General features: G+C 40.0%; 1 protein-coding gene across 1 annotated transcript; it reads right to left on the bottom strand.

Moving 5' to 3' along the window:
- Positions 1 to 223: 223 nt before the first annotated feature.
- LOC139457948 (uncharacterized) lies at positions 224 to 8,393 on the bottom strand. Its single transcript, XM_071239290.1, has 4 exons — positions 8,162 to 8,393; positions 7,758 to 7,889; positions 1,407 to 1,537; positions 224 to 370 (listed from the first exon to the last, which is right to left on the bottom strand). The coding sequence occupies exons 1-4, from the start codon at positions 8,391 to 8,393 to the stop codon at positions 224 to 226; spliced, it is 642 nt and encodes a 213-aa protein (XP_071095391.1).
- Positions 8,394 to 18,565: the final 10,172 nt, after the last annotated feature.

Here is an 18,565-nt window from a genome sequence, read left to right as displayed (position 1 = left end):
AATCAAAATGGCAAATTGATATAACACTGCGGCTGAGAGATTCCAGCTCAGTACAACACTCGCAATTTGTAGACGTTCCACGCGTGTAACTGTGACATCTGTGGCCTACCACACGCGTACAGATACACTTAGCTACGCATGCGGTACGACACACAATTAAATAGGTTGTACTCATCACGCCTGAGACACCCCACAGACACCGATTATCTGCGTCACGTATATATCACACGTTGGTAAGGTAAACGGAATTTCTCATATTGGCGCCGCAGATCTGTGCCGAGTTCCCACCACAAGGCATGTTGCACTCACTCTCCGGCTTCTTGGGGTAGCCGTCGGGGAGAACGTCTCCACAGAAGCAATGGGTAGTATACTGAAATTGCGTAAAAGAAAAGGAGTGTGTGAGTACGATCAGAACACCGCACACAGGTTATATCTCGGCTCGTTCTACGGTAAACGATGGCTCCAGCAAAGACAGCTTCCCCGAAAGACCAAAGATCATTATCAGAGGTAATCTGGGAGGTGGGTCGTGACACCCTGTGCAAGAACTAATGATGATGATGGCTTGGTTTTGATGATTGATCCCAAACTGGATGACCAAGGTAGTCTCCATCTCGACAGCATTCTACTCACATACCTTGATAACCAAGGAAGCCTTCATATCATCAGTGTTTATTCACAAGGTAGTCTCCATCTCGACAGTATTCTACTCACATACATTGATAACCAAGGAAGCCTCCCTATCATCAGTGTTTATTCACAAGGTAGTCTCCATCTCGACAGTATTCCACTCACATACCTTGATAACCAAGGAAGCCTTCATATCATCAGTGTTTATACACAAGGTAGCTTTTATCACAAAAGTTTTTAAAAGTTTTATGGATAGCAGCGGAATCTTTATCAGTGTTGTACTCACATAACCATATAGAAGGGACCTTAATCTCTTATGCCTTTCCCCTAATACCCGTGTAGCTGCATAAACGTTGTGTGTACCTCGACAGTGCTCCACATACATACCTGTGTGGCTGCATAAACAAAGTTTGTATCTCGACAATGCCACACATACCTGTGTGGTTGCGTAAACGTAGTGGTCATCTCAACAGTGCCCAGCATACCTGTGTGGTTGCGTAAACGTTGTATAGATCTCAACAGTGCCCAACATACCTGTGGAGTTGTGTAAACGTAGTCTGCATATCGACAGTGCCCAACATACCTGTGTGGCTGCACAAACGTAGTCTGCATCTCGACAGTGCCTCACATACCTGTGTGGCTGCGTAAACATAGTCTGCATCACGACAGTGCCCCACATACCTGTGTGGCTGCATAAACGAAGTGTGCATCTCGACAGTGTCCCACATACCTGTGTGGCTGCATAAACGAAGTGTGCATCTCGACAGTGTCCCACATACCTGTGTGGCTGCATAAACATAGTCTGCATCTCGACAGTGCTGGATACATAACTCTGTTGTCATCCCAGAAACGGAAAACGTGGCATGGGGCAGCATACGAGAACCATAGTCTTGGTAACATCCTTGATAATCTGAAGAAACAAATAACATTCATCACCACTTCCCCCTTTCCGTAGCCTTCACGCCAAATCATACTGAATGTTCTAGGAAAACACTAGTTGATTGTAAATGGTATCTGATAAAGAGTGATCATGTGACATACGCAGCAGTGTTGTGAAAAGACAGTTCCCAGTCTGAAACTGATCGTTTAAATCATGTGGTCATGAATGTAAGGAATCAAGTGCGCAGCTTGAGGATGGATTAGTTACACGTCTCTTTTATCGTCAACATAAGTTAATTGTCTTCTCTTAAAACAATGTTCAAAACAAGGGTCAAATTAAGGTTATAATGTTTTGCATTCGGGGCCTAGATAATCTATTTAATTGCAGATATTAAAGTCATCTTGTCAAACTATTATAGAAGTGAGCGGGTGTGCGGCATGCTACAGAATTCAGCAGTTTGACTTTCCTTCCACTCGAACACGTGTAAGTGTGTGAAGGGAAAACATCGGTTGACAAAAGTAATTCAAGGATTTCGTTGATTATTTAGACGAGTAGATAGGCTGTTGTCGATTTCTTATACACTGCGATTGGTCGACACTGAACATAGCGTTCATTGATCGTTGGCAGACAACGTGTGTTTATTCCTTTGTTTGTAAATTAATGATGTTCACAAAAACATTAACATCAACAGAGCAGTATATGATTAGAGGAAACGTCAGAGGATTAGCCAATATTTCAAGTGTGTTTACACTAAGGATGCTTTGCATGCGCTTATTTGGCCGGATAAGATATTTATGTGTAAAAAATATATAAATAGCACCAATCTTGCCGACGAGCAGGTTTTAGCATTTTAGAAAGAAGATTTCTTCAGGGCTAACCACATGTTTCTCAATATCATTTTTTCAGCCTTCAAATATTGGGGGCATGACAATTGTATTAGTAAGCAGTGTGAACTCAGTGTGACAAATGACAGTAATATCAGTGACAGTGTAGTCAAGTGTGATGTTTTGAATCAACCAATTAGCAGGTTTGAAGTCAGTCCTGCTGTAATCTCAATGAAATCAAATAAAGCTTCTGGTACGGACTGCCTTCCAGCTGAGGTGATAAAGAATCAGCCATCTATAGACATTTTAACGCGATTTTACAATGTGATCTTTAAATCAGGTCTGGTCCCCAATATTTGGAAGAAGGGAGTCATTAATCCAATCCCCAAATCTGGGACAGGTGACCCAAGATTACCAACTAATTATAGAGGCATCACTCTTCTCTGTGTGACTCATAAATCTTATGCCAAAGTCCTCAACAACAGAATCAGCACCTGGCTGGAGACTAATCATCTGCTTACACCTTACCAAAATGGTTTCCGCAAGGGTAGATCATGTCAGGATCACCTAGAAACTCTCACTAAAATAATATATAATAGGAAGATGTCAAAACTATCTACTTATGTATGTTTTGTTGACATGCGTAAAGCCTTTGATTCTATACAGAGAAATATGTTGTGGCATAAACTACATCAATTCAATCTATTCAATCTCTCTAGGATTTTCCGTCTAGGTGAATACTGACAAAACTGACTGGTTGATGTTTGAATATTAGAATGATTGATTGTGTGCATGCGTTCGTGAGTGCGTGAGTGTTTATGTATATATGTGTGTATGCATGCATGCCTTATGTGATTGTGTTAGTGAACATATGTATATGTAGATATTAAGAATGTGCATGATTACTTTTTATATCTAATTGTATTTTAATATTTGTAATATCTTAAGGTGTCATTTCGGCCCTCTGAGGCCTGATGTTTGTATTTTAAGTATGTGTTAAATGTTGTATTGCTTTGTAACACATGACACTGTAATAAACTATATTATTATTATTATTATGTTATTATGTATTCATCAACACCTTTAACCTTTAACCTTATTAAGAACATTTCTCCCAGGAGGACATTTGAATGATTATATAGAAAGTCTTCATCCTACTCATAACGATTTGGAAAAAATAATAGGATACAATTATTTATAGGATGGCAAAGGATCTGATCAGGATATTTCTCTACGAAGACGAGACGACGGACTTTGCCGTGTGTGGGCATTGGACGGACACTTCTGTACTATGCCATATACTGTACGCCCATGAACGTCCACATCTTGGGCGGTAGGGTCATAACGTAGTTGTCCATTGAGTCTTCGTAGACGCCAAAGACCCTGGTTCGATTCCCGACATTGGTACAATGTGTGAAGCCCATTTCTGGTGTCCCCCGCCGTGATATTGCTGGAATATTGCTTAAATCGGCGTAAAACCATATTCACTCACAATACAATACAGCAGTCGATGCACTGATTGTACAGTAACCAAATGTAGCTTGTCAGCTTACCCCGGCGGCATGCATTGTTGCTTATAGCATCAGGACGGGTTACCGGGTAGTGCTATGTGTATACATATACTCACGCGCAAAAGAATCGCAAGTCGTGTATGCAGTATACATGGAATTTATTTTCAACAGTAAAGACAAGAAATACTAATAGGGCAAGATTGACAAAAAAAATGACTGAAGACAGTTTAATGGATTAAAAGGCAGATGACATAATTGTTTTTTGTTTTTTTCAAATGTTAAGGGCTAACAGAGTTTCGGGTCAATACCCAAAATGTCAGACAATACCTGGTGGGACCACCATTAGCATTGATCATTGCTACACATCTCCTGTACATTGAGTGGATCAGACGATTTGTGAAGGCCCTAGGGATCCTTCTGCACACATCCAGAGCAGCTGTGCGTAGTTCATCGGCAGTTGTAGGGACTGGGCGCACATTGTGCAGACGCCTTTGAACCTCATCCCACAAGTGTTCGATGGGGTTCAGATCAGGCTGAGGGCTGGCCACGGTAGAACACGGATGTTGTGTTGTTGCAGAAAGGCCATGGTAGCTCTGGCAACATGGGGAGAAGTCTCGCATTAAGTCCAATCCCTGCCCATATCATGACGCTAGGTCCACCCCATGGATCCCTTTCCACGGCGTTTCTGTCAGCGAAACGATCATCTCGACGCCGCCAAATTCTGACTCTTCCGTCTTCATGGGAGACTTTCATCAGAGAAGAGGACACGCCTCCACTCACGATGACGCCAATTGTGATGACCCTGTGCCCACTAAAGTCGTACTTGTCGATGTCGTGGTTGGCGACATCTGAGGTTGTTGGAACGGAGACGTCGGATCACAGTGTCCCGGCTAATGTGTCGATTATGTGTTCCTATGGTCTGTGGAGCACTTTCACTTGCAGTTAGGAACGGATGTCGCTGGTATTGACGGGATATCTGCCGATCTTGTCGAGGTGTGGTGACCCTAGGACGACCGCTCCGAGGAAGGTCATCTGTGGTCTTTGTAGCATTGTATCGATGCAGGAGACGGTAAATTGTGGTTATGTTAACGTTGAACAGACTCTCCAGCTTCCAAACGTCCGATGGGCTGGTTTCTCTGAATTTGAATTAGGCGTGGCATTGTTGACCAAGGAGTGGTAGGTCCAAAAATCGGCCACAGCTTTATATCATTGAAATGGTGCGTTTGGGCTATTCTTTTTGATGTTGCGTTTTTACTCGGGGCTTCCAAAATGCAACCAAAAATATTGATAAAACCATCAGGCTTCACTACATGCTAAAACTCAATTTATGGTCCCGTGTTTGTTACCTATTTGCTAAAAACAACTTGCGTTTCTTTTGCGTGTGAGTATATATGTCAAGACAAGGTTATTATAACAAAGAGCACACTTGATGAATGTTATTAACATTCGATGTATTAGTGATTTTTCGTTACTGTGATGATTAAAATTGAACATGTAGATGTGATTGTCTTTAGTATTAACATTCCAATCAATGACACTTGTATCAACGATGTTGTCAAGTGAGTAAATCTGTTTCTTGAGGCATCTTGCTTTTTTCTCTCCTATGCCAGTATTCGTGTTTGCAGTTTTATATAAGAATATCTTGAATATTGATTCGAATGTATGGCATAGAAATGTCCGCTTTCATCAAGGATTATTTGGGAAACCGTCCTTGTCCAGTACAGTACAAATCAATAAGGTTTGTAGTAAATCTATTTGAAATAAAGATCTTTTATCTATGTCGCCAACAGCAAACAAAATATGTTCTCATAAAATTATATCGATATTGTCAGTAATCATTATTAGTGGACAGAGTTATACACTCGCCTGTCGTTTTCGATCTTGTGTTGGAGGGTGTAAACAGAACAACGTCGATCTGGATCAATTAGGTCGGCAAGTCTGTATTTTCATGTCGAATACACATCTATAGTTCTGACAACGAGATATTGATCACATAACCGCTTGCTTTCTTTGATGATCTTCAGGGCAAATATCGCGAATTTTGAATTTATTGAAAAAAATGCCCTGAAAATGATTGAAAAATATAATGATGCTTCAGACTGTTGATTAATAACATCAGGTTGTCTGACACACACACAAATTTGTTTCAATGTGTGTTTTGTTTAAAAGTATTCAGGCTCATTGTTTTAATCATATAAATAAGTGTAGAACATGTAAAACAGTAAAAACATGTGAAATTCTTTGTTAAAACTTACTTCGAGTAAAACACTTTCTATGATCGTGGTATTTATACCAAGTTTTCATATAATGATTATATCCACAGCAAGCAAGTGATTTTATAAGATACCATAGTGTAATATTTATGCTAAATTTGCATATAGTGACTAGATCCACAGGAAGGGCTTTTATAAGTTATCATGACGTTACAATTTACACAAATTTGCATATAATTATAGAAAAGCAGGTAATAGGTATCAGGAAACATGCAGATACAAAATATTTGTAGTTTCAGTTATAGTTTTTAGATAGATAGCCTAAGGTAACGAGAACCCATCTCCAGACATATTATTCAACAAGACAAAAGTTATGTCTACATAGTTTTATAGTTTGCCTTGAACTAATTAATTTACACAAACCTATCATCACCTATATCAGAATAGCATTGAGCAAATACTGCAATTTAGACTCATTGAGGATTAGCCCCAAACAAGCTCGTCTATTTTGATACCATAATCTCTTTCCAAGCATCCGGTAAATATGCCATCAAGATTAGTGCCAGTCCAACAGGGATAAGTATTCCCCTCTGTCTAGCCATTCATTATCCGTAGGGCACACCCCATTGTGTATCAACAACCAATAAAATTCATTTTATTGTTTTAAATTCTAGTTAAATACATAGAGAAGTAAGATGTTTGACGCTCTTAACAAGCAGACCTCTCACCCACACCCCAGACGGTTGTACCGACTCTCTGTGGCACCCTCAGCTACATTTAAGATATTGTTCATTTTTCTTGTAAATGAAATTGTCATTAGTCTCTCGTGATTCCGGCTTTTTGCTGATTAAGAAAACGAGCACGCCATTTGGAAGGTTTTGAGAACATCAGACAGAGAACCATAATACTATTCTGCTTTATTCTGCCTATTGTGTATATTGAAATGGGGTGTTTATGATAATATGTAGAAGGTGTTCTAGGAGGACCTCTTGTAACTTGTAATTTATCTATCTAACTAACACATAGGGGGCAGTCTGATAATTTAATGTGTTCATTGTCTTTTTTTGCATTTGATATTTTCAGGCTTTAGCCTGACACAAGAACCGACCTATGGAGATCCGGGTTAGAATAGGTCTTCAGGAACCCATGTTTGCCGTAAGAGACGACTAACGGGATCGGGTGGTCAGGCTCGCTGACTTGTCATCGTATCCCAATGTTAATGGTGTGGATCGATGCTCATGCTATCAATCTCTGGATTGACTGGTCCAGACTCGATTTTTTTCAGACCGCTGTCTGCTGGAATATTGCTGTGTGTGGCGTTAAACAACAACAACAACAACAAAATAAATAAAAGAACCAAGTCTGGCGGTATGATAGTATGTGTAATAAAAGTAAGGTGTTTTAAGAGATGTTTAAAAACATACTTGACTCATGGTTGGAATGGTGGTCCAACTGTGGTTGTTTACAGATTTGCGGGTGTTCCTGAGTGTATACACCAAACCAGTACTCAGTGGTAAACGTCCGAGACCTGCATCACTTCGCGCTTTCCACCAACATCGAGCTGACACGCCGTTGTGCAAATGGAATGCTGTTAAAAGCGGCGTTAAACCCAACTCACTCACTCTGAGTGTATGAAGCGCGGAATTCTTAACACTTAAAATCTCTATTAAGTGACATACCGTATTGGGGTGATCGTACTTACATGGTGTACAGAGGAAGGACGTTTCCGAGAAAAATGATCCTGAATCACATTGGCAGATTCCGTCCAAACAGTCACTGTTGATGCCGTGACAGTCAGTACCGGAAGTACATGCCGCGCCATAGTGATTGACAGCTAAAATCAAGAATAAATATGTGTATGAATATCTATAACCCGGATCTGGTCTTTGGAGCCATGATTGTCAACGACAGTAACAACAAAAATAATCATATACACTACTACTACTACTACTACTACTACTACTACTACTACTACTACTACTACTACTACTACTATGCATCCAGAAGCCGGATCTGGTTCTTGTACCAATGGCTTCAACAACTGAAAAAAGTATTCATACTACATGTGTACCTTATCTGTAAATGTTTCGAATTTCTGATACCTACCGTTGCACATCAAATATAGTTTAGTTCCGGTTTCAGCCGAATTCTGTACCCGGGAGGGCAACGTGAAGGCCACCGCGTATCCTCTACATCTTCCCGTTGCATGTTGAAAGCTTACACACTTGGGATCGTTGTGACATAAACGGTAACATACACCTTGGTTTGTCACATTCCAGGTCCATAAGCTGTAATTTGTCACCGCTAGATCGTCAAATGCGTCAAGATGTACCACCATGCAGTCCAAGCATGACGCCGAGCACAATCTAGCCGACTGAACGATGAGCCAGGCCACCGAAGAGGCCAAGGGCAGATTTAGCGCCATTGTAGATGTGGGAATGATGGTGGAAAATTAATGCATGCGATTAGGAAAAGAGCCTTGTGGAGTTTTCCACCAGTTGACTGCAGTTTGTCTGAAATGACAACAAACTAGTTATGTCATATTAGAGTTTCTGTAAGAATACTTGTGCGTGGCAACTACACGACTCAGTGATGACCCATGACTCAATAAACAACAGAACATGACAAGACGACTCAATAAATAACCGTACATGACAGCCGCACGAACAAATGAATACCCGTACATGACAACAAGACGACTCAATACATGACAACAAGACTACTCAATGAACAACAGTACATGACAATAAGACGACTCAATGAAAAACAGAACATGACAACAAGACGACTCAATAAACAACAGAACATGACAACAAGACGACTCAATGAACAACATAACTTGACAACAAGACGACTCAATGAAAAACAGAACATGAGAACAAGACGACTCAATGAAAAACAGAACATGACAACAAGACGACTCAATGAACAACCGTACATGACAACAAGACGACTCAATGAACACAGAACATGAGAACAAGACGACTTACTGAACAACAGAACATGACAACAAGACGACTCAATAAACACAGAACATGAGAACAAGACGACTCAATAAACACAGAACATGAGAACAAGACGACTCAATAAACACAGAACATGAGAACAAGACGACTCAATGAACAACATAACTTGACAACAAGACGACTCAATAAACACAGAACATGAGAACAAGACGACTCAATGAACAACCGTACATGACAACAAGACGACTCAATGAACAACATAACTTGACAACAAGACGACTCAATAAACACAGAGCATGAGAACAAGACGACTTAATGAACAACAGAACATGACAACAAGACGACTCAATGAACAACAGAACATGACAAGACGACTCAATAAATAACCGTACACGACAGCCGCACGAACAAATGAATACCCGTACATGACAACAAGACGATTCAATAAACAACAGAACATGACAACAAGACGACTCAATGAAAAACCGTACATGACAACAAGACGACTCAATGAACACAGAACATGACAACAAGACGACTCAATGAATACCCGTACATGACAACAAGACGATTCAATAAACAACAGAACATGACAACAAGACGACTCAATGAAAAACAGAACTTGACAACAAGACGACTCAATGAAAAACCGTACATGACAACAAGACGACTCAATGAACACAGAACATGACAACAAGACGACTCAATGAACACAGAACATGACAACAAGACGACTCAATGAACAACCGTACATGACAACAAGACGACTCAATGAACAACATAACTTGACAGCAAGACGACTTAATGAACAACAGAACATGACAACAAGACGACTCAATGAACAACCGTACATGACAACAAGACGACTCAATGAACAACATAACTTGACAACAAGACGACTTAATAGACAACATAACTTGACAACAAGACGACTCAATAAACACACAACATGAGAACAAGACGACTCAATGAACAACAGAACATGACAACAAGACGACTCAATGAACAACCGTACATGACAACAAGACGACTCAATGAACAACATAACTTGACAGCAAGACGACTTAATGAACAACAGAACATGACAACAAGACGACTCAATGAACAACCGTACATGACAACAAGACGACTCAATGAACAACATAACTTGACAACAAGACGACTTAATAGACAACATAACTTGACAACAAGACGACTCAATAAACACACAACATGAGAACAAGACGACTCAATGAACAACAGAACATGACAACAAGACGACTCAATGAACAACCGTACATGACAACAAGACGACTCAATGAACAACATAACTTGACAACAAGACGACTTAATGAACAACAGAACTTGACAACAAGACGACTTAATAGACAACATAACTTGACAACAAGACGACTTAATAGACAACATAACTTGACAACAAGACGACTTAATAAACACACAACATGAGAACAAGACGACTCAATGAACAACAGAACATGACAACAAGACGACTCAATGAACAACAGAACATGACAACAAGACGACTCAATGAACAACCGTACATGACAACAAGACGACTCAATGAACACAGAACATGACAACAAGACGACTTAATGAACAACAGAACATGACAACAAGACGACTCAATAAACACAGAACATGAGAACTAGACGACTCAATGAACAACATAACTTGACAACAAGACGACTCAATGAACAACATAACTTGACAACAAGACGACTTAATAGACAACATAACTTGACAACAAGACGACTCAATAAACACACAACTTGACAACAAGACGACTCAATAAACACAGAACATGAGAACAAGACGACTCAATAAACACAGAACATGACAACAAGACGACTCAATGAACAACATAACACAGAACATGAGAACTAGACGACTCAATGAACAACATAACTTGACAACAAGACGACTCAATGAACAACATAACTTGACAACAAGACGACTTAATAGACACAGAACATGACAACAAGACGACCCAATGAACACAGAACATGACAACAAGACGACTCAATGAACAACAGAACATGACAACAAGACGACTCAATGAACAACCGTACATGACAACAAGACGACTCAATGAACACAGAACATGACAACAAGACGACTTAATGAACAACAGAACATGACAACAAGACGACTCAATAAACACAGAACATGAGAACTAGACGACTCAATGAACAACATAACTTGACAACAAGACGACTCAATGAACAACATAACTTGACAACAAGACGACTTAATAGACAACATAACTTGACAACAAGACGACTCAATAAACACACAACTTGACAACAAGACGACTCAATAAACACAGAACATGAGAACAAGACGACTCAATAAACACAGAACATGACAACAAGACGACTCAATGAACAACATAACACAGAACATGAGAACTAGACGACTCAATGAACAACATAACTTGACAACAAGACGACTCAATGAACAACATAACTTGACAACAAGACGACTTAATAGACACAGAACATGACAACAAGACGACCCAATGAACACAGAACATGACAACAAGACGACTCAATGAACAACAGAACATGGCAACAAGACGACTCAATAAACAACAGAACATGACAACAAGACGACTCAATTAACGCCCGTACATGACAACCACTCGACTCAAGAAATACCCGTACATGACAACAAGGCGACTCAATGAACAACCGTTCAACCGTACATGACAGCCACACGACCAAATGAACACCCGTCAGACGACTCAATGAAATCCCGTACCACTTCGCCCGATAAATCAAGGAATACACGTACATGTGACATATAAATACTCAAACGATCTGTATGAAAATATATATACTTAGACATGAATATATATCTTTAATAAACATAGCATGTGCATGTAACTGTGCATGTGCATGTAAACACGGTTTACATATCTTGCAGCTCTTACTGATATCGCCGGTGAAGACTCTGGATCCACGCAGGTAACCTCCGTTGCACAGTTTGGAACATGAGCTCCTGAAGACGGCTGCTTCAGAAAAGGTCTATCTGTCCTCCCAAGGACTCAATATGCCTCGACAGCCAAGGACAACTTCATATCTTTCAACATTGTGTATAGCCTTTCATCTCTCTGTGCCGTTAGTCCACGTCTCTGCACACAATTCATTGTCGGACAACGACGGAGTGGTACTGTTCCGATTCAAACAATAGTCATGGTCCATATCTGATCAATACCGTCAAATGTCATCTCTTGTGAAGATCAGTGCCCTTTCTTTGTGATACTTAAATCACGGGAAGCTATAATAGGACATATATGACTGTCGGACGTTTTAAGTCGTGTGGGTTGTGAACCTGGTTGGGGCTTCACAAATGTATAATTTCTTTTCCCGCGTATTGTTTTCAATAAATTGATTGGATAGGTTGGACACGATCGATGACTTACAAGGGTTACAAAAGCACGCTACTTCATAATGGAAAGGCATTGGCATTTAAAATAATCTCAAACGAAATGATCATAATTAGGAAGAATAAAAATAATTCACCAATACTTACTGATATTCAGAGGAACGGCGATGGGTCACAATCCGACTGAGGATCGTGAGTCAGGTGACAGCGAGCGACTATATAATACAGGACATGCATCGAACATACACAACCAGCACGAACTGAAAAGAAAAATACGTGCAGATGCTGTTGTTTTTTTAGCGCTATTGGCCAAGGTAAGTGCTATTGATCAAGCAATTTTGACACGACTGAACACAACCTCTCGCATGCACCCGACTGTCTATTCTAAATCGGATTGTAACCGCATGATCAAGACTCAATGATGATGTTTATCGCTAAGAAACTTGACACTTCAAGAAAACTCCCTTTGGGCTTTTTGTCATCACTGTAAGTAATATTCCTTATTGGCGAAATTACTTACTTACTTACTTACTTTGGAGATTTAACGTGCGCTTTCCGACTGATGCGTATTTTGCACACGGGCCCGGCCAGGCCATTTAATGTGTTTCCGAAAGGGGCGAAAGTGGTGTGTGCAACCCAAGAGGGGGCTTTAGGGGTCGCTTATATAGAATTTGGGAATTTTGAGATTTGGTGAAATGACTTGTTTGACTTTATAAGTATACATGCAGTTCTCTTCGTTAATTAATCATTAGGTATTTGAACGGTATTTAGAAGTGATACATACAAGGAAGAGAATATATAGCTGGCTTCAGTTTGCCCTTTGCTATGTCCATTCTGTCCGTTCTTTCCCCTATCTGTGCTAATTACCCCCAGCTTCCCGTTTGTCCAGTGTCCATTACCTATTACTTATCTATGATACTTGCGTACTGGCTTCCATACCATCAGCGCTAATTACTGTAAAGTGTTGGCTTCCATTGTCTGTTGTTAATCACCTATCAGCGCCAATCGCATGTTGGCTTCCCTTGTTAGTTTCTACCCTTTGTTATTTTCCACCTTTGTTATCTTATTCATTTTGTTGTCCTAACATGTACATACATATGGCCTCTGTCTCATTGCATTCTTTCCGCATCTAAAAACACAATAACCTACCAAATCAAAATCACATAAACAAACAAACATCCACCATACCCAGCTCCCTTAGTTCTCCTCCCCAACCCCATCGGCATCTATTCCAAATCTCAAAATTCCCAAATTCTATATAAGCAACCCCTAAAGCCCCCTCTTGGGTTGCACACACCACTTTCGCCCCTTTCGAAAACACATTAAATGGCCTGGCCGGGCCCGTGTGCGAAATACGCATCAGTCGGAAAGCGCACGTTAAATCTCCAAAGTAAGTAAGTCATTTCGCCGATAAGGAATATTACTTACAGTGATGACAAAAAGTAAGTAAGTAAGTAAGTAAGTAAGTAAGTAAGTAAGTAAGTAAGTAAGTAAGTAAGTAAGTAAGTAAGTAAGTAAGTAAGTAAGTAAGTAAGTAAGTAAGTAAGTAAGTAAGTAAGTAAGTAAGTAAGTAAGTAAGTAAGTAAGTAAGTAAGTAAGTAAGTAAGTAAGTAAGTAAGTAAGTAAGGCATTCATTCACCTGATGAAGGAGTAAGCAAATACTCCGAAAAGTCAATTCTGGTTTTAGACCAAATTTATACATGGAGAGTACTGTTATTGAAGAAGTACAATGTCATAAACATTTAGGAATTACACTTCAATCTGATTGTTCATGGAAAATACATATTAACGAAATTATTAGAAAAATCAGTCCAATGATCAACTGCCTAAGGAGCTTTAAATACAGACTAACAAGACATACGCTTGAAACTATCTACACATCTTTTATCCTACCAAACTCCGACTACTGCTGTCATATTTGGGACTGTACAAACGAACAATCATTGTTACTCGAGAATTTACATTTGGACGCATTGAGAACTATTTTGGGGGCGCTTCGGGGTACCAGTCATGTTAAAATTTATAACGAAACAAACTTTCAGTCCTTAAAAGAACGACGACACCGCTTCAAATTGATTACATTTTACAAAATAAAAAAACGGTATTTCACCTGTATATCTCAACGATCTCATTCCAAGTCCAGTCTCTGATAATAGCAATCATAACCTTAGAAATAGATCTAACATACAAACAATCAAATGTAGAACCCAGACCTATGCTAAATCATTTCTCGGCTGCAGTGACCTAAATGCTGATAAGTTTAGACGACATGTATCAGACATATCAGACTGCACTTGTGGGTATCACTTTGAAGACGCAATTCACTTTTTCTATACCTGTCAAAAATACCATAATATCAGAAACACTATGTACTTCTACACACATGGGTATGATTTAAAAACGATATGACATGGCAGTAGTTCAGTCAGCAGTTCTAGAAACATGGCTATTCTTAAATCAGTTCACGATTTCATTGTCAAAAGTAAAAGATTCGAGTAGCTTAATTTTATGCATGTAGTGGAATACTACTATATCTTATTTCTCAGACACCACTTGTATTGGCTTCATATATTTCATTTGTGCATTTAGTATGTTTATGTTTAGCACTATCTTACATATAATCTGATATATAACCAGCTTTTGTAAAGTTATTACCTGGAAAGGTATTTACATAAGCAAGTTTTGCTTGTTTACCGATCCAGATTTCTTTTGAAATAAAAATATGTTTAAACCATATACTCCGAAACGTTGTGTTCCTCATAATAAAGAACTTGACATCCACATATTCTCTTCCTTAATCATAACGATGTTTCGTGATTTTATTTCAAGTAGCATTCGCCCCTCACGCAGACGGGCTGGGTTCGTTTTTCGAGGTGGGTACAATGGATGAATCCAATTTCTGGTGTCCCCAACGTTATGTTACTGTAATAATGTTAACACCGGCTCACTCTAGAAAACGTTATGGACCCAAGTCCTGTCAGCTCCTCAAGAGGGATGGTGTAAATCCTACTAGGGTACCATGTAGGTAGCAGAAGTACCGTAAGTCCCCATGTCACCTGGTATGGTGGCCTACCTTTGGTTGTTGGTGATCTATAGCCCATTTATATTTTGTATTGTTATGAATAGTTAAAATATTATGGTGACATGCTAATTTTATATCTACGTTTGTGATAATCTAGTTATTTTACTGTCTTTCGTCGACAGGTTTTACAGTTTTGTGTATCGTTCATATATAACTTGATTTAGTCACGATATAACTGAAATATTGCCGATGTAACTACGCACGCACGCACGCACGCACTCACGCACTCACTCACGCACGCACGCACGCACGCACGCACGCACGCACTCACTCACTCACTCCTGTTACAGCCACATGAGTCCAAAGGATCCTTACTTTGACGCAACCTGAAGTGAACCACTTCCTCTTTATACAGTACAACGCCGCGCACAAAAAACCTACGAGCTATGGGAAGATAACTTCGGATATGTCGAGAACCCTGGTTCGAGATGAAAACGGCAATCGTAACAACCGCAATGCTGAGGAGGATTAAGTAGCAAGTATACAACCCATAATGGAGAACCATTATCGCCACTATCGTACGTGGGCATTGACATATCATGAAGATATTTCCAGCAAAACGCAGACTTCTTGTTACCTGTGTTGCGAGTTAATTTCCAAACTGAAACGCGAAGATTAACCGATATATCGGTACGTACGTACAGAACTACATAGTCAAGTCAGCAGATAACCAAAAAAGATCAATCAATAATTTACAAAGTATATTGCCACACACAGGATTAGGCTTGCAATAAAAAATAGCAACACAATGGTTTAAATATGTGAACTAAATAACAGGATCTTTAACAAATGTAAGCATAGTCACGAACATCCAAAATTAATTCACTGTTACATGCGGCACGTGCACAGTTCTTGAATCCCGGAAACAGTGTTCGAAGCTGGCAGAAAGTCGATCTTTTCAGTTAGGTACCGTCAAGATGATGAGACGCAAGTCAGGTCGTAGATATGTAGGTAGAGCCAGCCGTCCAGAAACGGCACTTTGGTCGAAGATTGATATATTTCAAGGGCGCATCAGTCAATTTGCTGCCACTAAGAATCCACACTACTTCCACGTGTACTAATAAGTTCCTTTACATTACCCGGTTAACTACTTTAAGCGCCACAAAGCAGCGTAAATCGGACAGTTTGTCAGAAGCAATGTCATGGACGTCCCTTATTATCTTTAACTCGCAGAATTACGACAGCATCAGGGATTATCTTGGGGGAGTGAGTGAGTATAGTTTTACGCCGCTTTTAGCAATATTCCAGCAATATCACGGCGGGGGAAACCAGAAATGGGCTTCACACATTGTACCCATTTCGGGAATCGAACCCGGGTCTTCGGCGTGATGAGCGAACGCTTTAACCACTAGGCTACCCGACCGCCCCTATCTTGGGGGAGGAACTCATCAGTACACCTTAAAATGTTATGAAGTCGCTCTTCGATTCCTGTGTGGCCCTATGCATGATGTCGAAGATCTCCTAAAGCCTATAGATGCCGTACCGAAGGCCAAACAAACTCTATTAATGAGAGATGGACAGCTACTCGAACGAATATAAAAAGAGCAACCGGATATGAAAATGTAATCATATCAATATACGAAAATAGATATAGAAAATCATATCAATACAAAACAGAAATTCCATGAACACCAAAACTCGCAACGGATGAGTGTACCCTACTGACACGGATGGACAGGTCAGCCGAAATTGCTGAGGCAGAAGCGCTTTCTTAAACACGTAAAACAACAGCAGCAGCAGCAGCAGCAGCAGCAGCAGCAACAACAACAACAAACACAGCTCCACTCCTCAAGTACCACTGTACCCCACGTACCACATCAGGGGTACGACTCCTCGGGTTGGTTTTGCACAGCAGGGTGTACGTGTGTCCTTCGGGATATATTCTCAAATGTGGTGTGCATGTGGAACTGGTTATGATATTGATAACATTAAAACAACAAGGTATTAGACAATATATGATTGTTAAGTATTATGTGAAGTGGGAAACCTCGTTAAATAGACCTACTTCCCTGGAAAGAATTTACAGATTTTATCAAATTATCATGGGTTTCAAGCCCAAAGTAATACATCTTTTTTATAATAAGAATTATATACAGAACTCGTGTACTTTGACATATTTCATACAAGGCATAGCATCATCGAACATTTAATAACATCTGTGAATGAGACAATACATAATCCTATCTAAATACTATGGTTGGATGGCTCGAGGCTACTGTGAACTACGAATGGTCTTTCTTGTATGAATCCATGCTTTTAGGTCTTGCCCTGGAACTCTATCATCCGTCTTTACTCTATTGTCTCTAATGAAACAGTATCGGTTTGGACGACACCATGCCGATAACCTCATTGAGGTAAAATGAGGGTTTGTCCTTGGCGTTTGGCGACCCATGAAGATCCGGGGTAGAATAGGTCTTCGGCAACCCATGCTTGCCGTAATAGGCGACTATGCTTGTCGTAAGAGGCGACTAACGGGATCGGGTGGTCAGGCTCGCTGACTTGATTGATGCATGCCATCGATCCCAATTGCGTGGATCGATGTTCATGATGTTAATCACTGGATTGTCTGGTCCAGACTCGATTATTTACTGACCGCCGTCATATAACTGGAATAGTGCTGAGTGCGGCGTAAAACAACAAACCAAACCGAACCAAAACCTTGGCGTTTGGCAAACGATGGCGATACAACTGACTATAGGCTGTATTACCTTCTCCGTGAGATGGCAACACCAACACCAAAAACAGCATGACATTGAATGAATGTTTTTATTTGATGGCGTGCACCGTTATGACACAGAAGTTAGACTAAATACAGAAGTTCACACATTTCGTTTGACTTGAAGATTTACTTCATCCTTAATTTGTTAAGTAGAAAAGAAACCGTTTAACTTTATAAATTCACAGAAAGGGATACAAAACCACTGAAATATATTCGCACATAAATTGACCAACACAAAAGAGGAATCGGCTCTTGTCAAATATATGAGTGAGTGAGTATGGTTTTACGCCGCTTAAAACATTATTCCAGCAGTATCACGGCGGGGGACACCAGAAAGTCAAATATATGAGGTTGAC

Source organism: Haliotis cracherodii, unplaced genomic scaffold (genome assembly GCF_022045235.1).
Source record: "Haliotis cracherodii isolate W230 unplaced genomic scaffold, xgHalCrac1.p SCAF_12, whole genome shotgun sequence".
Lineage (NCBI taxonomy): Eukaryota > Metazoa > Mollusca > Gastropoda > Lepetellida > Haliotidae > Haliotis > Haliotis cracherodii.
This window is presented reverse-complemented; position numbering and strand designations above follow the sequence as displayed.